Genomic DNA, 27,627 nt, shown 5'->3' with positions numbered 1-27,627 from the left:
GTTACATCTTAAAAACTGATAGATAGTAAAAGATGTAAAAGTGGAGGCAGTAAGACTAGTTAGGAACTGGTTAAAAAGTTCTGGCTAGAGCTGAGTGATGAAACCAGGGCAGTGGTCATAGGATGGAATCTTTGTGGGAGAAAAAAATCAGGAAAGATTGGGTATATGGTAGTACTTGAACAAGTAAATTACCCTCTCTGAGCTTCAATTTTCCTTATCCATAAATTGAAGGTAAAACCACCTACCTAACAGGATTACTGTAAGGAAGAAATCAATTTTATTTTAAAACCTATAGAAAGTGGCACATATAGTAGACAATAAATAAAAATCTCACTATTATTATAATTAACAATAATTACAATAGCCCTGGAAAGGGTCCCCAGGTGACAGTTAACCCAAGAGGCTCAGCATCAGGAAGAGATTTGCCCAATGTTACACTCTCTGCTTAATGGCAGAGCCATGAATAAAAACTCAATCTTTTGCCTCCTACTCTGTGGTTGGTTTCCGCCCCCCTCCTACTAAATTGTTCTAAGTGATTGGTTGAAGGATACTCTCCTCCCAAAAAATTAACATGAGGTCACCCATATTGTCAGCAGTTTCTTCCTCCCAGTGCCAACAATGAATAGGATTCTAAAACAGGCTAGAAGATCATAATTTCTCCTACACTGTAAAAATTGCCCATACTTCTGCCTAGCTGGTGTGGCTCAGCGGATGAGTGTTGACCTATGAACCAGGAGGTCACGGTCAGGGCACATACCCGAGTTGTATGCAGGAGCCCACTGACCAATGATTCCCTCTCATCATTGATGTTTCTATCTCTCTCTCTCCCTCCCCCTTCCTCTCTAAAATCAATAAAAATATATTTTTTAAAAATTGCCCATACTTCTTAATCTGATAGTTTTACTCCCACCTCCCTTTATTGAAATACTATAGAAAGTTCATTGTACATAACTGGATCAACCATGCTATTTCTACAGATGTTGGGATTTTAACTGTATCACTTCCCCAGAGACCTAAATGGTATACAGTAGCTTCATTATGATCAGAACAAACACAGCTAGGCTCCTAAATGGTGCAACTCTTCTAATTCCTCTACTGAGACATAACTTTGCTATTGCTATTTGATGTCTTTAAAGGATATTTATTGCACTCAATTACAAACATACTAATTACAAACATTCTGATCCTGCAGACCAAAACCCAGCCCCTCTTAAAAGCAACATAGGTGAGGATATAATAACATTTGAGAAAGGATATGGAAAGCAACATCCAAAATAATAGTTCTTTCCTCAAGTCAAGTAGGCATCTAAGTGGTAGAAGAATATGCCAACAATCAGTACTGAAATTGATATTATTAAATCTGGGAATCCTGATTTCAATGCTATTCAAATAACTGAGACTACGTATTTGAGTCCATTAAATAATCATAAATTTGAATCTATTTGTTCAGACTAGGATTCTTCATAGAATCAGATTAGAGCTGAATAGAGTTTTAGAGATTAGCTAGCCTTTTGTTTTTTAACTATTTGGGAGGGCATAGACCCCTTTGTGAATCTAATTTAAGCTATGTGCTTTCTCTTCAGAAAAAAAAAGGCACATATACAACGCATTTCAATTTCAGGAGTTATGAGGACCCACTGCAACACATCCATGGACCTCAGTTAAGGACCAATGTGCTGCTAGTCTACTCACCTCTTTGGACAGACAAACTGCACTTCAAAAAGGTTAATTTGCCCAAACTACATTAGGATGATAGTCCTAGAGTTTAAAATGTGAATTACACATAATAACCCTAATTTGTAATAGTCCCTTACATAAGTGTGTTTATAGTGCTGTTTAGTTTAATGTGTAATTTTATATGTACATCTTTATACTCTCAAAATATAAACTGTATATGTAGTAGCTCCATTTTATAGATGAGAAACCCAAGGCTTAGAGAAATTAAATAAAGTTCCATCAATATCTGCTAAAATATATTATGTGTACCTACCTACCAACACTGAACTGGGGGGGTGGTGATACAAAGATGAACTCAAAGCAGACCCTTTCGGAGCTTTCAATTCAGTGAAGGGGACAAACATCCCCCCATGCTCCTTCCCCCATCCAAAGCACATCATTTCTAGTGTAGTAGGTGCTAAGATGGAGAAAGAGAACAATTGGGGGGATGTGAGATAAGGTGGGATGACAGGAAGACCTAACCTAACCTGCTGATTGGGGAAAGGACCCCTAAGGGGTTCGGTTCGTCACAGGTTCCAGGGCTAAAAAATAACCAAGCTGGAACCGGAACCTATGCATTCTGATTCCAAAGCTGGTGCTTTTTTATGAGCTGGGTTTCCCAAGGGCTTTGCAACTAGAAGGGGCTTAAAGTCCTTTCTGGAAGCATAGCTTCAATCACACCAGGAATAAAACCATCTAGCTCTTCAATTTTCAATAAAACTCTCTGTTAGTACATGGTCAATACATGCAAATTTGTTTTAGCACATGAAAATTAATTAGCCATTAATTAGCTTAAACATGAGATAATTCAGTATGTAAACCTGAAACAGTTTCTTCCTACTAGTGACCACGTTACTATGCTCAAATGTTCTCTTCACACGTATCAATTTTCTAATCTTGCTTCCTTTGAGTTTTGCCTTGGCTCTAGGTATTTATCTTTTCTTTCCTGCTAGGCTGGTAAGGAGGCTCTCTGAATGGCTGGGTAGAAAAAAAGAAAACAAAAGTGATTCTCAGAGAGACCATACAACTTTTTGTAAGTACAAAGACACATTTTAACTACAGTCTCCCCGTCTGTATTAAAGATGTCTGGAAAAAGAACAAGTGTATGATGGGGGTTGGTACTAGCTACCTGGGCTGACACAGAGAGGATTATTCAGGACAGCTATATTTTAAATGTTTTTCTTCTTGTCTTCTCCACTCCCTGACCTCCCACTGCCAGCCGCCTACTTCCCCACCCACCTATTCCATCCCCAAAGAAAGTCCTGAGCATTTTTGAAGATGAATTACTTCCCTTTCCAGGGTCTCTGGAGCTAAATTTTTAGTACTGTATTTAATATAATTTGCAGTGCTCATGTTTTATTTGAATATTGTTCATTTTTCAGTTGAATAAGTTTGTTAAACCATTTAATTTTTTAATGACCTCTGAAGGACAAAATTTTCTGTGGCAATACATAATGTATAATGTAAGGCATAGAAGAATTCTGATTTATAAAACTGATTCCCATTTAATTTTTCAGGATTGTATCTGTTATATCAAGCCAGGCCTGCCTACTGAGGACCTAAATAATAGCACTAAACTAAATGATACTAATAAAACTTTACATTTTAATGACAACTAAAGCATTATCTTAGTTGGGTCTCATTACAGTGTGAGATTTAAGCAAGATAAGGATTATCCCCATTTTACAGATGAAGAACCCGAGGCTCAGGTAGGTTAAGTGGTTAATTCAAGGTCATGCAGTTTCCACATGACAGAAATGGGACAAGAAATCGGATAAAAGTTTTTCACACATGCTTAAACCCCTAGGATAAAAAATATCACAGCTCTCTCACCTTGACTTAAAAGTGCTAACAATGGCTTCTGAAAAATGAAAAGCCTAGGAGGAAGACAGAATAAAAATCTGAGAGACAATCACTGATATTTTTTCTTCTAGACTTCAGGCTGAATCAAGTTCTTCAAAGAAAACTCAGTAAAGCCCAGACATTTTCATCCTAACAAAATAAATATTTCAGTCAGGCTTTAGAGGACTCTTGCATTATGATTGGCTGTTAGATATATTTGTGACTTAGCCACTAAACTGATTAACGCTAACTTCATTGACACAGTTATGTCAACAGAGCCTTTGACACTGACAGTTATGAATGAAAAGTGTAAATAATGGTAAATAACCTAGAGCTTCCACATTTATTCCTAATGAAAGATTTAGCACTTTCAAAAGTCAAATGCCTGATAGGCTAAAAATTACAGCTTTGGTCTATCTGGTGCCAACAAAACGAGATTCATCACCCCTCCTGTCTTTAGAAAGATATCCAAAGAGTCTCGGGTTCTTCCAAGCAGACAGGCAAGTTTGATTTAAAAAAACAAACAAACAAAAAAAAAACAACAGCTCAGACTCTTTGAGCTGAAAATGGCTGTAAAAATTATCTGGCCTAACCCCACATTTTATATGAGAAAACTAAAGCCCAGAAAAATGACATTAATTGCCTAAGGTCATCCAGTGAGTCATGATGGAGTCAGAGATACAAGCCATATCTTCTTATTCCCAGTCCAATGCTCTTGTCACTAAACCACACAACAGGAAAAAATCTCCACCCAGCATACACATACACAGGCATGTTTCTCTCTCTCTCTCTCTCTCTCTCTCTCTCTCTCTCTCTCTCTCTCTCTCTCTCTCTCTCTCTCTCTCTCCTGAATTTTAACAGACCTATAAAGATAATTGAAGCCATATTCTCTGTGCTGAATTTCTATTGGTCTCAACAGAATGAGATCTGATGAGGACTCTCAGATATAAAATTATATGCAATTTCTCAAGTTCAAGTCCATCTCGTGATTACAAATGAATCCTATTTTAAGACATGCCTGAAAATAACTTAAGAAAACTTGCACATATACTGTTTTATCACTAGCACTGCTTTTAACATGTGCAGTATGATTCTATTTTTGGAAGAATATATCTACATATGTGTGTTTGGATATATTCAGGGGGGAAAATCAGAAAGCCTATGTTGACCATAATCATCTCTGGATGCTAAGATTTTGGGTGATGCTCATATGCTATTTTATATTTACCAGTATTTATTAAGTTCTCTTCAAAAACTAACACCTATTATTTATGTAGTAAAGTGTTAGCAGAATAGCAGAAAAATAATAATATTAGAAATATTATAATAAGATATTCAGACATATAAACTCTTGGTATTTTTCAGAATCCAATAAAATGTCATGACATGAATTCATGGTCAACTAAGCTTATAAAATCTGTTCAATTAGAATTCCCCTCCTTAGAAACAGAAAAGATTTTGAACCTGATAGTCATCCCTTTTCTTGTGTATATTTGGTCGATAGAATAGGTAGGCCAATTTATTGTTACTGTCCCCAGAAGGCCTCTCATTGAAATTCAAGAGTGGTTAGCTCAACAATTAGGATGCTTTTCTGGAATATCTATACCAATCTTAATTGATGAAGGAAAAAGTTAAGTTAGTGAAGTGTGATTTACAACTACCTTTACAAGAATAAAAAACACCAGATAACATTTATTGAGCATTTCCTGTAAAACTAAGCACCCTTCTATGTTAAGTTTTACATGAATCATGTCATTGAATTCTCACAACAACTGTGACAGTTAGGTCCTATTATTTATTGCCCGTGTTTTAGAGATGAGGATATTGAGGTTTAGAGAGCTTATGTGGACTTCCGTAGATAACAAGATTCAAGATCAAGTCAATTTATTCCATAATCTATTCTCTTTAACTCTACACTGCCTTTTATTATTTTTCCATACCTAGAGTAACTAAAACTCACTGCTAATAAAGTATTTCCAAGTAAAGTTTCTATCAGGTTTGCTTTAATAAGCAAAGCTTTTTGTAATTAGCAGCCCCAATTAATGAGTTTTCTTGAGTCTTTCAAGCAAGTTAAACATGACTTCCTGCAAATCTTATATAAACTATTAATTTGTTTAGCATATACTTTCTTCATAAATGGGATGAAAGTAAACTTCAGTACAAGTCAAATCATAACAATATTTGAATTAACAGAGCCAGAGTTAGTAAGATTTCACTCTAGATCATTAATTTTTATAAAATATTTACTTCCTGCTTTGAGTTCACTTCTTCCATTTAAGCATTTATTGCCTGTATATTTAATGTATAAACAGATGTTTGCACTATTACAGTTTTCACATAAAGGGCTTCTGACTGCCTTCAAAATAAGAAGAAAAAGCCCAAATATGGTCCTGCTTAATTGTTAGACATTTCTAACACAGTCTTTAAAAAGGAGGGCTTTAATAATTTGTTTTTTTTAAAAAAAAAAACACAAAAAACCTAGTCTGATGCCAAGTAAACATACAATAGAAGAAAATTCTCAAGTTAGCATATGTAATAAACACTTTAATCAATGTGCTTAAGCAGTCATTTCTCTTTCTTATGCAAATTTTTATGTTCCAAAATTTTGGTGCCTGAATTAGTTCCATTCCACCCCACTCCCCAAAACAAATTTAGATTGCTTTTGTCTAGCTCCTCTCTCCCAAAGATGTCATACAGCTAAAGTTCCAGATAGTTACTGGCTCCCTATTTTGACTAATTCAGCTCACCATCTCACACAAGAGAGAAAATAACAAAAGTGCTACAAACTTTCAACTTTAAAATGCTTGAAAATATAATCATTGCACACAAAGCACACTGAAATCCCTTGAGGAAAACTATACCTCAAAAATACTGAATATTACTATTAATATCTTCACATGTCTAGTATAGTATAAGTATAATTAAAGAACTTAGAGTTTAAAGAGTCTATTTCAGTGTTTACTCTAAGGAGATTTCATGAGCAAGGAAATGATAGACCCACATATTCCTCTAACACTGAAGTGCTCACATTTTAACTAGACCAAGAAAGAGAGGCCCTGTGTGGTATGGCTAACTACTTATGGGAGTAATTTTGCCATACAACTATAGTAAATTTATTTCAGTTCCAGATATCACTTTCCCCATTAACTCAGAAGAGCAAAGGAACAAAACCACTTTCCTTTCATCCCTGTCAAACTCACCAAGTTTCTCTGGAAGCAAATACTATTTAAATCATTTTCATACTTCTATAATGCCTGTAAGACAAGTCCAGGGTCTAATTATGTCACTTAAATTTGTTGAAGATGTTTGGGTTTTTCTTTTTTAAATTTTAATAATGAAAGTGCCCAAGGGTTTAAAGCCCTAATAATCTAATAAACTTTGCTAGGTGAACATTGTAACAGATATGCCTGGATGGGATTTTGTAAATACCAGACAATTTCCCCTGATCTTTATCAGGGAAAGAAGTCTAAATCTTTGGCAGGAAGAAATTAAATGTAGTGCAAAATAATAACATCTGGCCAGATTGTGTTTGTCAGAGTAGCAGCCCCTTTAGATGTCAGGCTGAAAAGTACTAAAATGAACTCTGAAGGGTGTGTGTGCGATTCTTTATGAGGCAATAGAAAAGTCTGCCATACTGCCACAGAATACTCAGGATACAATTAACTCATGCTAGTATGTCCCTACAGAGAATTGTTTCACGTCAACGGAATTTGACGCCTTCTGCCAAATAAAATTTTGGGGGCCATTCTTGGGGTAGTTTCTTTATTTCTCCATTACCATACGGATTCCTAACAGCACTTTCTATTTTTTTTAAACTCTCTGTGATCATTTTTATGAGTTGTTAAAGCTTATGTTTATCTTCTAACTATAAGAAGGACAGTGTGGCTCAATGAAAAGAGTAATGCCTTTGAAGTTAGAAACTTAATGCTGCCACTTACTGGTTATGTGGCCTTGGGCTATATGGCTTCTAATTCCAGTTTCCTTATCTGTGAAATGAGGATAATAATAGCTAGCAATATCACTACCATTATGAAGCTTAATCAAACTTAGCACGTTTATTTTCAATAAATTTAGTCAAGTTTGCTTCTCCTTTATGAGTGACTCAGATGAGTTCAAATGTCTAACCTGATCAACTTTACAGTAGCAAAGGCTTAAATGAGCACACACTATCTTCCCCTCCCATCAAAACAAAAACCCCTCAAGGATATATATGAAATAATGTGTGCATCATTTATTTATTTTTTTAATTTCTTTATTGTTGAAAGTATTACCGATATCCCCTTTTTTCCCCCATCCACCATGCACCCACCCCTCCCAGGCCTTCACCACACTATTGTCCATGTCCATTGGACTATGCATTTATGCATATAAGTTACCCAGCCACCCTCAACTTCCCTCTGAAATGCATCAGTCTCTTCCATGCTTCTATGTCTCTAGAACTGTTTTGTTTATCAGTATATTTTGTGCATTAGATTCCACATATGAGTGAGATCATGTGATATTTATCTTTCTCTAACTGGCTTATTTTGCTTAGCATAATACTCTCTAGATACCTACATGCTGTCTCAAATGGTAAGAGATCCTTCCTTCTTTTTTTTACAACTGAGTAGTATTCCATTGTGTAAATGTACCACGGCTTTTCTTTCCACTCATCCACTGATGGGCACTTGGGCTGTTTCCAGACCTTACTATTATGAATTGTGGCACTATGAACATAGGGGTGCATCTATTCTTTCTGATTGGTGTTTCGGGTTTCTTAGAACATATTCCTAGAAGTGGGATCACTGGGTCAAACGGGAGTTCCATTTTTAAATTTTTGAGAAAACTCCATGCTGTTTTTGACAATGTTTACACCAGTCTGCATTCCCACCAGCAGTGGACTAGGGTTCCCCTTTCTCCGCATCCTCGCCAGCACTTGTCATTTGTTGTAAGCCTCTTCTTCCACTATAAGCCATCTTAACCATCTGGCAGAACTTGCCAGAAAGAACATACTTTGTTTGTCCACTAATGATTACTTTGATGCATGAGATACTTTAATTGCTTTTCCTGCCTCTCTGATTTTTATCTGGCATTTAGAGAGGGAAAATTATGGTCATCTCACAATAAAAAAAAAAGTTTTTTCAATTAAAACATAATAAAAAAAACTCTTTCCAGAATGGGTACCACAAAACAATGCTAAACCACCAATTTATCTGATAAGTCAGTGTATCTGTTTCAAATGTCAATTGCTAGAAAGAGTACTGTTTCTCACATCCCCAAGGAATGAAAGTGTGGACAGAAGGCCTTTGGGTTTTCCCCCATTTACTACTCTGTTGGACAGGAACAGGCACTTTGGCATCACTGAATGGGTTTCGTTAGCTACCCCTTCAATGACTGGGGCATGTGGAAGTAAACACACATGCTACATCAAAGAATAGTTTCAGAGCCCATTTTCCCAGTTGAGAAGGTGGGAAGGATGCCCAGAATCCATGCTTCAGGCAATAAGACTGGTGGCAGGCAACATTTCACTGCTCTTCAAGCATCTTTCCAGCTACAAGAGCACAAACTCCAATATACTTCTAGATCAAGATTACTGCCTAGTAAATAGCCAGATAGGTCTGAAATCCAGTAATGCTGATACTAGCACAGTAAAAATGAACTCATTTGGACTAATGGTCGGTGTCAGGGTAAATATCAACAATAATCCTTTAAACTTTTCAAAGCATTTTAATATACATTACCTCTTTTGATCCTCAAAAACTCGAGCGGGTTGGCAGGTCAGGTATTATCTTGCACATAAGGAAACAAACTCAGACACTTCAAATTACTTACCATTTTTTACACAGCCAGTGTCAGAGCAGAAGTCAGAACCTATATTTGGTTCATGCTAAGGGCATCAATTAGTAAAGAATAAAAGAACATATTGGAAGCTAAAGGAAAATATTTTATACACTTGACTAAAGCTGCTTTAAAAACCCATGAAAATGAAAAAATAGAATTAACAAAGTAGTAAAAGCAATTTATAACATATAAAATGAGTTAGCATCCTGAATACATAAAGAGCTCTTACAATCAATAAGGGCCTCTCAATAAGAAACAAAGAATAGCTAAAATTTTTAAATGATGAAGAAATAGTAATGAGAAAAAATACAAACTAAAAAAACAGAAATAACCAACAGATCTCCTTAGTAACCAAGGAATAGTATTTTTTCACCCAAATTGGGGTTACTGTAAAATGGAAAATGGTCAGGAAAATGAACACTCATATATTGCTAGTGTGATTGAAAATAGATAAACTTTATGGAATTCAAATAGGCAGTAAGTATGAGAAACCTTAAAAACTGCATAGCCTTTGACCCAGCAATTTCAGTTGCAGGAATTTATCCTGAGGAAATAATTAAGAGTATGCATAAATATTTAGATACATGATTAATTTATTTATTTCATTGCAGTTTACTGAACATAACCTAAATTTCTAACAGTAGAGAGGGTTGAATTAATAACACCTGAGACAACCACATCACTAAATACTAGGTGGTCTCCAAGTACTATTTTCTATTGTATTATAGAAAGGTATTATTGATATGAAAAACTGTTATAATATATTACATGAAAAGGCAGTATAACTAAATTTTGAAGAAATATACTCAAATGCCTATACATGTATAATACTGAACAAAAGTATACAAGGTAATACATCACAATGTTAATAGTAATTAGCCTCTGGGAGATAAAATGTGGGTCATTTTATTTTCCACTTCTTATTTTTTATTTATTTTATTTTCTCTAATAAGCATATAGTACTAATTTGTATAGTAAAAACTTATTTTAAAAAAAAGAATATACTGAAACAAAGTGTGTTTTATCACCTTCAAGTCTTCACAGTAAGTAATAATCCTACACAATAAAAACATAATATGCAAATCAACTGAACAATGGAATGACCATCAAAACGACCGGTCACTATGATGAGCAATGACCACCAGGGGGCAGATGCTCAATGCAGGATCTGCCACCTGGTGGTCAGTGCACTCCCACAGGGGGAGCGCTGCTCAGCCAGAAGCTGGGCTCACAGCTGGTGAGCGCAGTGGCGGTGGCGGGAGCCTCTGTGGCAGCACTAAGAAGCAGTGAGCCAAGCAGCAAGCAGGTGGGCAGTAAGGAGCAAGGGGTACTGGACTGCGAAAGGGTACAGGCCAGGCTGAGGGACCCCCACCCCCACTGCACAAATTTCGTGCACTGGGCCTCTAGTAAGAGTATATTTAGAGAAGCTGACAAATGTCACCATACTCAGAATTCTTGACCACAAACTTTAAATCCATAGCACTAAACTTTGTTTACAGTGCTCTGTCAAGAGCCTAGATAAAGATGGAAGAAAAGACAATCAGCAAGCGAGGTAGTGCTGAGGCCAGAAAAAGAGGCAGAAGCTTGGGGAAACATAAAACATTCCATATCAGTGGGCAAGCATCAACTCACTAGCTAGACTTTTAGGATCTTAAAGCTTGAGTAGATTTTTAAAATCTAGAAACAAGTGCTGTAGGCAACAACTTATATCTTTGCTTTTCCATCTGGTGATAGTTGTAGGTTTTGGAAAGACAGTAAAAAAATTAGAAATCTGTTCCTTTTTTTAAAAAAAATTAAATTCTTTATTGTTTAAAGTACTACATGAATCTCCTTTTACCCCATTGACTTCTCTGCTGACGCTCCCACACCCCAACACATGCCCTCAACCCCCTACCTTCTGTGTCCAAAGAATATACTCATATGCATGCATACAAGTCCTTTGGTTGATCTCTTATCCCTTCACCCCCTGCCTTTCCTCATAAGTAGGACAGTCTGTTGGATGCTTCTATGTCTCTGATTCTATTTTGGTTCATCAGTTTATGTTGTTCATTATATTCCACAAATGAGTGAGATCATGGGATATTTATCTTAATCTGACTGGCTTATTTCACTTAGCATAATGCTCAACAATTCCATCCATGGTAAGAATTCCTTCTTTTTTACAGCAGCATAGTATTCCATCGTGTAGATGTACCACAGTTTTTTAATCCATTCATCTGCTGAAGGGCACATAGGCTGTTTCCAGATCTTAGCTATTGTAAATTGTGCTGCTATGAACATAGGGGTGCATATATCCTTTCTGATTGGTGTTTCTGGTTTCTTGGTATATAGTCCTATAAGTGGGATCACTGGGTCAAACGGGAGCTCCATTATTAATTTTTTGAGGAAACTCCATACTGTTCTCCACAGTGGCTGCACCAGTCTGCATTCCCACCAGCAGTGCACCAGGGTTCCTTTTTCTCCACATCCTTGCCAACACTTGTCATTTGTTGATTTGTTGATGATAGCCAGTCTGACAGGTATGAGATGGTATCTCATTGTCATTTTGCTTTGCATCTCTCAGATGACTAGTGACTTTGAGCATGTTTTCATATGTCTCTTGGCCTTCTGTATCTCCTCTTTTGAAAAGTGTCTATTTAGGTTCTTTGCCCATTTTTTATTGGATTGTTTATCTTCCTTTTATTAAGTTGTATGAGTTCCCTGTAAATTTTGGAGGTTAAATCCTTATCAGAGATAACATTGGCAAATATGTTATCTCCTGTAGTGGGCTTTCTTGTTGTTTTGTTTATGGTTTCTTTTGCTGTGCAGAAGCTTTTTATTCTGATGTAGTCCCATTTGTTTATTTTCTCCTTAGTTTTCATTGTTCTAGGAGCTGTATCGGTAAAGATATTGCTATGACAAATGTCTGATATTTTGCTGCCTATGAATTCTTCTAAGATTTTTATGGTTTCCCATCTAATATTTAAGTCCTTTATCCATTTTGAGTTTATTTTTGTGTCTGGTTCAAGTTTGTGGTCTAGTTTCATTTTTTTGCATGTATCTGTCCAATTTTCCCAATACCATTTATTGAAGAGACTCTCTTGACTCCATTGTATGCTCTTGCCTCCTTTGTCAAATATTAATTGAGCATAATGGCTTGGGTTGATTTCTGGGTTCTCTGTTCGGTTCCATTGGTCTATATGTCTATTCTTGTGCCAGTACCAAGCCGTTTTGAGGACAGTGGCTTTGTAATATAGCTTGGTATCTGGTATTGTGATCCTTCGAACTTTGTTCTTCTTTCTCAGGATTCCTGCGGCTAGTGTCTTGTTCCTGTTCTTAAGGGAAATGGTTTTAGTTTTTGCCCATTGAGTATGATGTTGGTTGTAGGTTTGTCATATAAGGCTTTTATTATGTTGAGGTATGATTCTTCTATTCCCACTTTGCTGAGAGTTTCTATCAGGAAAGGGTGTTGGATTTTGTCAAATGCTTTTTCTGCATCAATTGATATGATTATGTGATTTTTACCTCTCAATTTGTTTATGTGAAGTATCACACTTATTAATTTGTGGCTATTTTATCATCCTTGCATCTCTGGAATAAATCCCACTTGGGTATGGTGTATGATCTTTCTAAGGTAATGCTGGATCCGATTTACTAGAATTTTTTTGAGGATTTTAGCATCTATGTTCATCAGGGATATTGGCCTGTAATTCTCTTTCTTTGTAGTGTCTTTATCTGGTTTTGGGATTAGGGTAATGCTGGCTTCATAGAAAGAGCTTGGAAGTGTGCTTTCCTCTTGAATTTTTTTTTGAATAGTCTGAGGAGGATACGTTTTAGTTCTTCTTTGAATGGTTGGTAAAACTATCCTGTGAAGCCATCTAGTCCAGGGCTTTTGTTTGCTGGTTTTTTGATTACTACTTCAATTTCATCAGTAGTTATCAACGTATTCAGCTTTTTTGATTCTTCTTGATTGAGTTTTGGAAACTTGTATTTTTCTAGAAATATGTCCATTTCTTCTAAGTTATCCAGTTTGTTGGAGTAGAGTTGTTTGTAGTAAATTTTTGCAATCCTTTGTATTTCTTCTGTGGGGTCAGTTGTTATTTCACTTATTTCATTTCTGATTTGTTTATTTGGGTCGTCTCTTTCTGTTTCTTGGTAAGCCTGGCTAGAGATTCATCAATCTTATTTATCCTTTCAAAGAACTAGCTCTTGGTTTTATTGATCTTTTGTATGGATTTTCTGGTCTCTATGTTGTTTATTTCCACTCCGATCTTTATTATTTCCTTCGTTCTGCTTACTCTAGGCTTTTCTTGTTGCTTTCCTTCCAATTCGTTAAGTTGCAGGGTTAGATAATTTATTACCATTTTTTCTTTCTTTTTATTTTCTTTTCTTTTCTTTTTTTTTTTTTTTTTTTTTGAGGCAGGCCTGTAGAATTGTGAACTTCCATCTCAGTACTGCTTTCACTGTGTCCCATAGATTTTGGATTGTTGTGTTTTCATTGTCATTTGTTTCCAGGGTGCTTTTTATTTCTTCTTTGATCTCTTTGGTAACACAATCATTGTTTAATAGCATGATATTTAGTCTCCGAGTATTTGATTTTTTCATTGTTTTTATTGTAGTTGATTTCTAATTTTATGCCATTGTGATCTGAGATGTTTAATATGATTTCTATCTTCTTGAATTTGAAGAGACTTCGTGTCCTAATATGTAGTCTATCTTTGAAAATGTCCCATGTGCACTTGAGAAAAATGTATATTCTGTAGCTTTGGGGTGAAATCTTTTGAAGGTGTCAATTAAATCTCTGTCATCTAGTGAGTCATTTAGGATTGCTGTTTCTTTGCTGATTTTTTGTCTAGAGGATTCATCCAGTGATGTCAGTGGGGTATTAAAGTCCCCTACTATGACTGTATTGCTATCGATCTCTCCCTTAATATTTTCCAGAAGTTTTTTTATGTATTTTGGTGCTCCTGCATTGGGTGCATATATGTTTATCAGAGTTATAGCCTCTTGTTGAATTGCTCCCTTTAGTATTATGAAGTGGCCCACTTATTTCTTTTTTTAATTTTTTTATTGATTAAGTTATTACATATGTGTCCTTATCCCCACATTACCCCCATCCCCCCACTCATGCCCTCACACCCCTGTTGTCTGTGTCCATTGGTTAGGCCTATATGCTTGCATATAAGTCCTTTAGTTGATCTCTCCCCCTTACCCCCACCTTGTTATGTTCTTAACTTTGAGGTCTTTTTTGTCAGATATAAGTATTGCTACCCAAGATTTTGTTTGTTTGTTTGTTTTTCATTTCCATTTGCCTGAAATTTTTTTCCATCCCTTCACTATCAGTCTGTGTGAGTCCTTTGTTCTGAGGTGGGACTCTTGTAGACAACAAATATATGGGTCATGTTTTCTTATCCATTCAGCTACCCTATGTCTTTTGATTGAAGCATTTGATCCATTTATGCTTAAGATTATTATTGACTAGAGCAGGGGTCCTCAAACTTTATAAACAGGGGACCAGTTCACTGTCCCTCAGACCGTTGGAGGACCGGACTATAGTTTAAAAAAAAACTATGAACAAATTCCTATGCACACTGCACATATCTTATTTTGAAGTAAAAAAACAAAATGGGAACAAATACAATATTTGTATTTGCATGTGGCCTGCGGGCCGTAGTTTGAGGACCCCTGGACTAGAGATCTGATACATGAAATTCATGCGTAGGTAGGGTCCCTAGGCCTTGCTGGCAATCAGGGCTGATCTGTAGGGTGATTGAGGGGCCCGTACTGGCACCTGCCTTGGCTGGTCTGACACTGCCTGCTTGCAGGCCCCACCCCCCACCACTTCCCTCTGTGGGGTGACTGGTGGGGCGGTCTGGGGGCTCCCCGCTGGCATCCACCTTGGCTGGCCTCGGGCCTGCGGGCTGGGAGCAGCTTCTGCATTGAGCATCTACCACCTGGTGGTCAATGCACGTCATAGCGACTGGTCATTCCACCAGTCATTCTGCCATTTGGTCGATTTGTATATTAGGTTTTTATTATATAGGATAGGTACTTGTTTGTTGCCATTTTTATTCTTTATGCCTATATTCCTTCTTCCCTTTTTATTCTTCTTTTTACAGAAGTCCCTTTAGCATTTCTTGCATTGCTGGCTTGGTGGTAGTAAACTCCCCTAGCCCTTTTTTCTCTGTGAAGCTCCTGATTTCCCCTTTAATTTTGAATGATAGGCTTACTGGGTATAGTATTCTTGGATTCAGTCCCTTGCTTTGCATCTTTGTATATTTCTTTCCATTTCGTTCTGGCCTTATGTGTTTTGGTTGAGAAATCAGTTGATAGTCTAATGAGAGTTCCCTTGTAGGTAACCTTCTGTCTCTGTCAGCCTTTAAGATTCTTACTTTGTTTGCCAATTTAATTATGATGTGTCTTGGTGTTGGTCTTTTGGGGTTCATCTTGTTTGGGACTCTATATGCCTCTTAGACTTATGTGGCTTTTTTCTTCCCAACATCAGGGAAGTTTTCTGTCATTATCCTTCAAACAGAGTTTCTATTCCTTGCTCTGCTTCCTCTTCTTCTGGCACGACTATTATGCTCATGTTTTTTGTTTCATGTTGTCCCAAAGCTGCCTTAGATTCTCCTGCTGCTTTTAAGTTTCCTTTCCAGTTGCTGCTGTGCTTGGGTGGTTTTTTCTACCTTGTCTTCTAACTCACAGATGCAGTTCTCAGCTTCTTCTAGACTACTCTTGAAACTTACCACTGTGTTCTTTATTGTGGTTGTACATTCTTCGTTTCCTCTTGATTCTTCTTCATTTCTCTTGATTCTTAAACATGTTGAATTTGTCTTCTATCCTTTTCAGTGTCCTTATAACCATTGCTCTGAATTCTTTCTCTGACAAATTGCTTACCTCTGTTTCACTTATATCCTTTTCTGGTGATTCAGCCTTTTCTTGTGAATGGGGTTTGTGTCTTTTTTTCACCATTTCTGCTGTTCCTTTGTAATTGTTTCTACGTATCAGATCAAACTGCTATGCCACCCAGATTTTTGAATGTGTCTTACATAGTAGATATTTTGTGGGGCCCAGTGGTGCAATCTCTCTGGTCTTCTGGGCTGGACAAACTAAGGATGCCTCCTACTTGGGATATTTGGGTTCTCTTGGTGTAGTTGGGTCTTGAGTGTTATTGTCCCATTTGTGGATGGAGTCTTCTCTCAGGTTGCCTGGTTATGTGGCTCATTCTCTACCACGTTGACCAAATATCACAAAATATGACTCGACAAGACACAACACAAAAGGGACAAAACACAAATGTACTCACGACACCGAAAATCCCAATGTAAGTGACCACCAGAGAAAGAGAATTAGGGGAGAGAAAAGAGGGTAAAAATGATATTGAGGCAAGAAAAAATGGTAAGAGAGAAAAGAAAAAGAAGGAAGAGAGAGAGAGAGAGAGAGAGAGAGAGAGAACATCACAGAACAAACAGATAAAAAAAAATGCCAACAACGAACATCCAGAAAAGAGGGTGGGGGCAGAATCTGTAAAGGCCGAGCTTATATACAGAAAGTAAGGTTAAGGAATGTGATGAAAATAGGGAGGACCTCAGTTCAGTATAGAGGACGTGGAAGGAGGATGAGTGGTTAAGAAGAAAATAAAGAAAAAGAAGAAAAAAATTAAAAAATAAGATAAAATAACAATAAAAATAAAAGTAGAATGAAGAAAAAAATGCAAAAAAAAAAAACAAAAAAAGTAAGAAAGAAAGAAAGAAAATAAAGAAAAGAAAATTTAAATAAAAAATAAAAAAGTGAAGTGATGTTCATTTCAGCCGAGTTTTAATGCCCCATGAAGGCTGGTTTAAGATCCCACTCTTCTATACTGTCTGCCACTTCTCAGTTTCCTGTTAGGTAATCAGCACCATGTTGAAGTTTCAAGCAATCCACCACTCCTCTGTTTGTGTATATCTCCACAGCCTTAACTGCAAGTAGGCGAGACCAATCTGCCCACTTAGCCTGTCTGCCCACTGTCAATCTTAATCTCTTAAGTGGCTGTTTCTGACAGGGGTATAGTTAGGGAGGTTGCTGTGTCGCTTTCCAGTACTGAACGGCCTCTCTTCAACCCAGTCTCTGAGGGCTTTTAGGGGTTATTCAGATTTTTTGTGTCCTTTGTACTACTCAGGGTGTAGTCTGGGTGTGGCTGTACTGGTTGCATGGAAACTGATGGGAGAGGCTAGCTCTTTAGGAGAAAATGGCTGCTTAGGTCCTGAGTGTCAGGATTGTCCCAGTGACGGACTCTCGGTCACCTCTCTCTGACCTGCTCTTCTCCACAGCCTCTCCCCAGACTCCACAAGTCCACACCTACACCTGCACCTCAGCCGCGGGTGAGTGTTTGTATTTCAAAGGTACTATGAACTGGGTTTAGTGAATAAAAGCAAGGGCCAAAAAGAGGGGAAACAACTGCACTACTGCAAGTTTCTCTCCCCTGGCACCACGCGGCTTGGGCAGTTCTTCAGGCTGCCCTCTCCGGGCTCAGCCTCTCCTGGCTGTGGACTTAGATCTAGAATCCGTCACCTTCAGCAGCCCTGTGGACTTCCTTTTCACAGTCAGATGTTATGCCTGTCCCCAAGGACGTGAACTTGGTGCTGTACAGCTTCCTTCTGACCCTCTCGGCTTGGAAGTCTTGAAGCTCTCTCCAGCCTAGATCCTCGATCTTGCTGTTCTCTGGGCGTCCTCTGCCTTTCCCAGCTGCGAATTGTCTCACCAGCTGTGTATACTTTGCCAATTCCAGGTGTATGTTATTCAATTTAGATGTTCCTTCTATCTTCCCCAAGATAAGGCTCAGGACACGTCTGCCTTTTTGGTCACCATTTTGTGTCTCCAGAAATCTGTTTCTACTGGTACTACTTATTTTAGTGTGTGTGTGTGTGTGTGTGTGTGTGTGTGTGTTTTCACTGAAACATACACTGAGTGCCAACTATCTCATTGGGTATACAATGGTGAGGTAGAATACACATAAGCCCTATCCTCAGAAATATCATTATCTAGTAAATGAGACCCATATTAATCAGATAACCATACATGTATTACTACAAATGTGATAAGTGCTAGAAAGAAAACACACAGTATCTCAGAAGAGGGAATACAATGGACCCTGATCTAATCTAATTATTACATGTTACTTAATCAGATCCAGTACTAATGCTAAAAAACTTTAACCAAAAGCGGGAAGCATCATAAATATACTAATTTCATTTCATCATTTTTGTTCTCCTTCCTTTCCTATGATTTCCAATGAAATCACAGTCTGCCATTGCTTGTTAGATCTAGAGGTTACTTTAACTCATTCTGACCACTTGGGAACCATTTAGAAAATGTATACTATTAGTCTTACATATACATACACACATACACACACACACACACACACACACACACACACACACACACACACAGAAAGAAAAAACACAAAAATGTTACAAGCCATTGTCTCTGAATGATAGGATTATGAGTAGGTATATTAGAGCATTTTATATTAATTATAATTATATTAAAGCATTTTAAAATGTATATGCCAGACATATGACAGTCAATGCCACATAGCAAATCTATTATATTTAATGTGCTTCATATGCTTACAAATGCATAAGAGGGAATTAAAAAAACAATGGCTACTATGCATTTGTTTCCTACAGTCCAGCACAAAGCTGAGGTCTTCACACCCCACATTTTATTTAACCCTCTTTAATTAATGGCTCAGAGAAAAGTGACTTGCCCTTGGTCACAAAGAGAGGGAGTAGAGAGTTGGAAATTAGACTCCAGTCTTCCTGAAGCCAGAGCCCATGCCCTTCACACTATGCCCCTCTGTTTCTTCCCTGGGTGTTATGCCCTTTCAAAGGAAAGACTGAGTAAGAAGCTGTAAGGCTAGCCAGGGAGTCCAGAAAGACTCATATCTAGTAGGCAATTAATAATGTTTAGATTTTAATTTAATTTAGAAAAAGAAGTGAACTAATTTACCTAACTCCCTCACCTTCCCTTCTCCTTGATCAAGAGTCACATCTGTCTAGAGAATACACAAAGTCAATCTCCTCTAAGAACCTTTACCCTCTAGTTGGAATTAATCTTTTCCAATCCCACATTCCCATAGAGAGGCGGATTTCCTGTGAAGATAATGAAATTTAAGCTACAGGGACCCGCACTTGCAATTCTCCTACTAAAAGAGCCACAGGCATTTTGTATTTTTAATTTTTAATTATTTTTCTTAAAGAGGACCCCCTAACTGTATAAGCTTTGAGCCCTCCATGAAACCTGGATCTACCCCTACTCCCAATAGAAAACTGCTAAAATTGTTCTTACAGCATTTTTCTTAGAATGCTTTGTACTCAAGTTATTCATGTATAAAAGTTTTAGTTACTGAAATTCGAGCTACTTGGAGGTAGGCATGAGGTAGCTTTTATCTTTGAATCCCCCACAATACCTGCCTTTAGATATGCTAGGTACTTGTTCAGCAAATGTGGGTTGTCGTTGTTTTTATGAAATACCATAGAATTTCCTTGCAAGAAAGCAAGCTAGAATTGGGGAGATGGCCCATGACTATGAAACAACATACACAGAGGCTGTATAACAAACAGCATCTAGGGGCACAGGCTCTGGAGCTGTACTTGCTAGGTTCTATTCCTGTGTCTCCCATTTTTGGGCTGTGTGTCATTAGACAAGTTACTTAATTAAGCTACCTAGGCATCCACTTCCTCAGCAGTAAAATAAGGCTCATAACAGTACCAAACTCAGGGTTGTTGTGAGGTTTAAATGAGACAATATAAGTCAAACACTTTTGAACAGGAAATTTTTTATTCATCTCTCACTGACTTAGTACATATTGAGAGAGGAGTTTCTGATTCTCACCCGAAGCCCTCAACTTTCTCTTCTCCACACTAGCCCCACGTCTCCTACCTCTATCCACCCAGATTCATTCAAACCTAGCCCTCTTAATAATGACCCTCCATTGTTGAGCTGGGAAGTAAAGGCAGAGACTGAAAGCATGAAACCCAGTTCTGTCTTTGCTGGTAGTCTAAATATGAGCTGATGGAGGTTGGAATGAAAATCAGAGACAGAACTACAAGGCATCAGCATGTGATCAATGAGACCCAGAGATGGAATGTAGAAAAAAGATGTGAGGAAGTATAAAGGAAGATACAAGACCTGATGACTGAAAGATGGAATGAGAGAAAAGGAGGAGTACAGGTGTGTACCCAGCCCCTGGAGGCATCCCACAGTCAATAGAAGGAAAGGTCTTTTAAATGTCTATGTTATTACTTCCAGCTTAGAGGAAAATTGTTTTTACCTCCACTCTACTGACAGAATTCAAATCTCTCAAACATATGCTTCATTACTCTGATATCAGGTATTGCAGCTCAGTGAGATAGAAAGAGAAGGAGGAACATATGTTTTCAGAAAATAAACAAATCCCAGTGTGGGAGGGGTGGGAAGAAATCACTCTAGGTAAAAGTGGTATTTTTCCTGGAAGTGTTTAGAGGGCAGGGACAATGTCCTTTAATTTACTTTCTTGGGATAACTAGTGAGAAGGTAGGCAGGGATGATAGCAGTTGCAGGTTGTGAGTTCTAAGTCCCATTGAATCAAGTGGCATGGGCTGGGGTAAAGAGTTCATCTGCATTATCTCTGTACCTCATATTGGCCCCAGAACAGTCCCTGTTGCACACTGAGTCATTTTTCCAAACCCTTTTTATTAAACAGTTTTCAGTCTAATGACTGACTTTTCTAAATCAATAGGGAGCACAGGAAAGGTTTACAACTCCCCAGTCTCTAGCTCTGCTAAAACCACAGAATTTTGAAACTGAATTGAATCCAAAAGTTCTTAGTTTATAACTGAAATGACTTTAAACACCCAGTTTCCAATTGTTTTCCCAATAGCACTAATAGTTAAACAATCACATTTTTTTAAAAACTTTGTAACCAAAATATCTGAGTCAGGCCCACAAAAGTACCCTAATTAAAGCCAGTATCTTCTAGGATCTGATGAGAAACTCACCCTTTTATAATGGGATTACTAGAGCTTTGCTTATCCAGATGAGTGGTTTGATTAATAATTTACATTTTCAAGGATATATAACCTCACTCATGGTTATGGTTTGCATTCCTAAAATTCTTCTATTCAGTTTAATGTTATTATATTTAGCCCTGGTAAATGAATTAAATTCTTAATTATGTATCAATGTAATTATTCTCTCCCATATATTCTTTTCTAAGAAGAAAAGGTTGTGACAGAATGGTGAGAAGTTTGAGTCAGGGACTCAGAGCTGGAGCATGGGCAGGGGAACTGTCAAACTAGTCAAAGGGAAAAAATTGTGAAATGGAAAAAAAATTGCTCAGTACTCACTTAGAAACCCCACTACATTATAAAAACTAAATTAACAAAGGATTGAATCTCAAAAAAAACATGTTTATCAACATTCAGGCAATTATTTAGTTATATATTAACTATGAAGGAAAAACGCTTTGTTTGAATAATATCCCTAAACAGTTATTTCAAGCAGAAATAACTGGAGAAATTGCTCTCAGCTGATGGAAAAGGGTGTTCAAACCAAGGTCAATTTTATTTAAGGTGAGTGGGAGAGACAGGATCTGACAGAAAGAAAAAAGTGTATGAACTGTCAAGAGTAGATGGAAATGGAAAAATACGGAGGGGAGAAACAGAAGAAGCACAGAAACATTATCCCCCTCCCCATTCAGAGATTTTTTCATCTCCTCCACAGAAAGCAAGTAGAAGAAAACCTTCCAACACTCAGTGAAGCTCAACTGAAGATCTCTAAATTTCGACTCCTCTTTTCCTTCTCTCTACCATGATAGTATGGACCAGAAAATGTAATTAAAATACAGCCTGAGCACAACTCCTTTCTGATGTAACTCCTTGTTTGTGTGTAAAATATACCAGACAGGAGCCAGAAGAGCAGCTGAAAAAGGATTTGACCTGGCACTATTGACATTTCAAATAGCACAGCTTTACATCCAAGAATGCACAAAATAAACCCCCTTTTCAAAGGGTCCTTTGCCTCAGTGCTCTCCCACCTGTGCACTGTTTGAATATCATTTGTATGTGGCAAGAGTTGTTGAATTACATCATGAACTCCAGCTTTGTTTGAGTTAATGTCTGTGACAGTAATGCCTCATTTATCTGGCACCACTGGGTTGAAGCAGTCTACACAAATGAGCTGTCTAGATAATAATGCATGTATATTGTGTTTTATAGTTTTCAAGACACTTTCACATTCATTATTTCTAGTCTGTGAGGTAAACAAGACTATCATTATCATCCCCATTTTGCAGATAAGAAAACTGAGACTATTCACATCTAAATAATGACTCAAAGCCATAAAGCTTATAAATACAGAATGAGAATTATAACTTAGATTTTCTGACTCCAAATCCAGTGTTTCTTTCAATGCCTTTAAGCAACAAAAAATTATTTTAGCCATTTAAAATGGAGATATTAAGAAAAAATGAAAATATTTTTATCTTTCCTTATTGATTCACAAACATCACTATGAATACCAGCTGTTGGATCGACTATAATACAGGGTCTACTGAGGCATGTAGAGATAGACCCCTCTACTAAAAGCCCTCAATTGCCACATTCAGTGAGTTCTTGAGTCCGCCACCCTTACTGTCACTCGTAACTTCTTGCTAGTTATACGTACCTCCCTCTAGCAGTTATTTTATAACCCTTCTATTTAACTGCTTATTTACTACTAGATAGAAAACTAGAAAATCAAACTTGTAAAGACTATGCACAAATTTAGAACATTAGTAGCCTCTGAACAAGGTCCCAAGGAGCTCTCAGATGAATCGACTGAATAACCGTGAGCTCCTTAGCATTTAGGTGCACAGGTATGGTTTCTGCTTAACCACTATTTCACCTCTCTGATGATGAGAGTTCAAGGTGTAGGGTAGGCAACTTCCAGAAAAGCAAAGTGTTACTGCATTCTAAAGGGTTTATTCTCACTCAAAGTCAGTGGCACCTTGGGGAAGACGGGAATCATCCAACATACAAAAAAACTAGACATACCCCAAATATTTCCTGATAGCACAAAGTTAAAAGCTATCATAAAATTCTACAAAGAAAACAGAACGCAATGCTTGAAGGTATAGAAGTGGTAAAAATGCGATGAAAAATTCAGAATTTGGTCCCATTTTCCTTCTCAAGGACCACAAATCCTACAACTTCTTAATTTTATTTAACTTCAAGCACACTGAGAACAAGGAAACTATTGTCACATGATGGCTTGAAAGAAGCAGTGGCATCAATGACTTTCTTCATCTGTAAAATGGAGATAATTGCCCTACCAGTTTGGTTCAGTGGATAGAGCGTCAGCCTGCAGACTGAAAGGTCCCAGGTTCGATTCTGGCCAGGGGCATGTACCTACTGGGCACATCCCCAGTAGGAGGTGTGCAGGAGGCAGCTGATCGATGTTTCTCTCTCATTGATGTTTCTAACTCTCTATCCCTCTCCCTTCCTCTCTGTGAAAAATCAATAAAATATGTATTTTTTTAAATGGAGATAATTATCATATGAACCTCTTAGGGCTTCTGGGAAAATTAAGTGAGGTAATTATGTAAAAGTAAATATCATATAGTAGGCAATTAATAAATTGCCACTAATATTATCATTATCATCATAATTATTATTAGGTAGGGGAGAAAAAAAGAAAAGAAAACCTACTTTTAGCAGAGTTTTTCAAAAAGAATTAATTAAGCAGAAACAAAAAACGACTGTGCTGCCCCATTTTACTAAGTACATCTAAGTAAATTAAATTTAGGAAACGAGGCAATGCAAAGATTGAAAATAAAATACAACTTTCTTTAATGCTTCAATCATTGTGAAAACAACATTAGCAATACAGCACTCCAACCACTGTAGCAAAGAGCCCCAGGCTCATTTATGAGGGCAAAGGCTTCCTGCAAATGAAGACATAAAATCCAAATCAAGGCGATAAGGATTGCTCGAGGAACCGTGCACATATTTGCAGAAAGCATTCACTGCTTAAATACCCCCAAAGTGGAATCCTAAATAGATTGTGGATCTAGGCCAAATTCAGGATGAGCTTTCTTCAACTTCATGTGGTGGAGAGAATAGCTCACATCTAATTTCATATGCATGAAGTATTGGAGCAATTTTCTCAATAATTTGATCTACCAGAGTCTTGGGGAGGAAATATATTTTAGGAAAAAAATAACTGTAGCGCCCCTCCCCAATTTATCATCTTGTAGAGGTCTCTGATTTTAGTTTTGTCTTCCCCAATGTTTGTCATACAAAGGATTGTGGGGGCAATGTCTCTACAAATATGACATCATTGTCTTGAGGTCTGGCATCAGAATCTATCTTTTTCCTATGGAGTTTATTTTTTTCTAAAAGTGAAGCAGTGAGCCCTGACTGGTTTGGCTTAGTGGATAGAGCGTTGGCCTGCGGACTGAATGGTCCTGGGTTCAATTCCAGTCAAGGACATGTACTGGTTGTGGGCACATCCCCAGTGGGGGGTATGCAGGAGGCAGCTGATTGATGTTTCTCTCATTGATGTTTCTAACTCTCTGTCCCTCTCCCTTCCTCTCTGTAAAAAAAACAAAATATATTTTTAAAAAATAAAATAAACGTGAAGCAGTGAAAGAGAATGAAACAAGATAAAGAATAAGTACATAGCATAGTGACAAGGAAGAAGGCAACACAATGAGCTCAGACACCATCTAGTTGTCTCTATGTGGCCTTCTGTCTGTCCACACAATTTGAATAATTTAAAATGATTTAAAAAATATATGTACCGTGTGTGTGTGTGTGTGTGTGTGTGTGTGTGTGAGAGAGAGAGAGAGAGAGAGAGAGAGAGAGAGAGAGAGAGATAAAGAGAGAGAAATACAACTAGTAGGTGCTGCCCCCCATTTCCACCATCTGTTTACATGACTAATGTTCAAAATCCATGCAATAGCAGCCATATCTATAAATTAATCCAATCAAAATCTTATAAGAACTTCCTTTCTCACCTAGTCTTGTGCTGTTCCAGGCCTAGAAAACAATGTGCAAAATGCAGGACTGGACAGAGATGTTTACACCCAAAGCCTTCAGATGGAAAGTCATGTCAACTACTCTGCATGCTAGAATACCAGTGTGATCACTCTATCAAACCCCTCCAGGCAGGCAATAGTAGTAAGATATCTGTGGGCCTGGTTATTCTTGGAATTAAACAAATCATAAATACTCCATTCTGAAAAAGCACCTTAACACCCCAAAGAGTAAGATTCAGCTCTCTTCTTGAACCCAATTCTCATGTCACATCACTCCTTATCACCCCCATTTTCAGCCAGCAGATCAGCTCCAAAGCCAATCTAAGAAGTACATGTATTTTTTAAAATCACCTTAAATTATTCATTCTATTGCCAAATTGTTAGTCTCAACAAATTCTTCACAAGAGTCTGACTGCTAAATAGGTTAAAAAATACTTCAAGCTGATATATTGTACTTTATATAATCAACCCAGCATCCCTTGAAGTTTTGACCCAAGAAACTATTGTGAATGTATGCTTTATTAGCTAATTTGAATAACTTTCTAAGCTAATTCTAAGAATTTCATTATAACATACAAAATAAGCTATAATCAACCTACCCTACAATTCAAAGAGGTTAATTTTAATAAAGGTACCATAACTCTAAAGATTTGGAATATCAAGTACTCAGAATTATTATTTTTTCTATACAACCCCAATTCTTTCTTTGTGGGGCAAGAAAAAGGCAGCTGATTGCATCTGCTTAAGAAAAACTAAAAGAAAGCTCCAATATCCATAATTAATTTTCCCTCACAGGAGACAGTATACTGAGGTTGTTAAAAGTATAGACTTTGGCCCTAACCAGTTTGGCTCAGTGGATGGAGCGTTGGCCTGCAGACTGAAGGGTCCCAGGTTCGATTCTGGTCAGGGGCATGTACCTTGGTTGTGGGCGCATCCCCAGTGGGGGGTGTGCAGGAGGCAGCTTGTCGATGTCTCTCTCTCATCGATGTTTCTAACTCTCTATCCCTCTCTCTTCCTCTCTGTAAAAATCAATAAAATATATTTAAAAAAAAAAGTATAGACTTTGAAAACCAAACTGCCTGGTTGATTTCAAATCCTGCTTTCACCTCTTATTAGTTGTGTGACCTTGGGCAAGTTACTTAGCCATTCTGTGCCTTGGATTTTTATCCATAAAATGGAGATAATAATAATAATAATAATAATAATAATAATAATAATACTTCCATTACAGGTTTATTTTGAGGATTAAATGAATTAATGTATGTAAAGCACTTATAAGATTACCTAGCATATAATCGTATATACATGCTTGCTATTACCAATACTGTCACCCCTATCGTTATCATCCCTTGCTGGGTCTTTGAATCAAAGGAGGTTCTCCCCATCCTGCCACTCCTACAAGTTAGCAAAGAGAAATGCAATTTTCTACACATCTAGCAATGCCACAACAGATTATTTTACAGTCTTACACAGGTATAGTAAAAACTGAAACTTACAAGAGAGAAGTGAAAACCACTCACACAAATGAGAAAATGTAGAGCCATCAAACCAGTTTCCCTCTTTTAAATGGAAATGGTCCCAGTGGTCAGAAGGAGTTTGTGTATGTTTCAGAACTATCTAACTCATGCCTGGAGAAAACTAGTATTTAAGAAAATTATTTTTGTTCTTTAAGCAAGTCTTACAGGGTATTTGAAAGAAAATATCATTTACTCTTTCTAAAAGGATTTATAACCTTTTACAAACAGATAAACAGTATGTCTTTGGATTTTTGACAATACTCACCTTTCCATAGATTGGAATGAAACTTCTTTAAAAAACGTGTTTTCCTTAAACAGAATTTATTACTGGGAGGTTTTTACATCAAACATTAATGCTATAATGGTAATTTATAAATTATATTTAGCTTTTGAAAGCCAAGTACCCACATAATGATACCTCTGAGCACATTTAAAGTAATCCCCAGAACTCACCTTGGAAAACTGCAGCATTCTGAATAATTAGGAACTTGAGCTCCATACTTGCAGACTGAAGCAGTTGTTCCATGTTCAATCGTGCTGTTAGTTGGTATTTTTCTTCCATCTTTCTTGAGCAGCATGTTGGGCCCTTGGGGAGACATACTTGCAAATCTGATCCTGAAAGAAACAAGTTTTTCATGTTTCAGTAAGCAGAATATCACATACACACACTCACACACAGAAAAGAGGCAAAGAGGCCAAAACAATGCA

At 37.3% G+C, this 27,627-nt stretch overlaps 1 protein-coding gene across 1 annotated transcript in view; it reads right to left on the bottom strand.

The window, feature by feature from the left end:
* Positions 1–27,627, bottom strand: part of GPC3 (glypican 3) — a 406,774-nt gene that overhangs the window by 338,539 nt on the left and 40,608 nt on the right. Inside the window, exon 2 of the mRNA XM_036305437.1 lies at positions 27,373–27,534. Coding sequence (XP_036161330.1) covers positions 27,373–27,534 — 162 coding nt within the window. The remainder of the gene's footprint in view (positions 1–27,372; positions 27,535–27,627) is intronic.

This window comes from Myotis myotis, unplaced genomic scaffold (genome assembly GCF_014108235.1).
Source record: "Myotis myotis isolate mMyoMyo1 unplaced genomic scaffold, mMyoMyo1.p scaffold_m19_p_4, whole genome shotgun sequence".
Taxonomy (NCBI): Eukaryota; Metazoa; Chordata; class Mammalia; order Chiroptera; family Vespertilionidae; genus Myotis; species Myotis myotis.
This window is presented reverse-complemented; position numbering and strand designations above follow the sequence as displayed.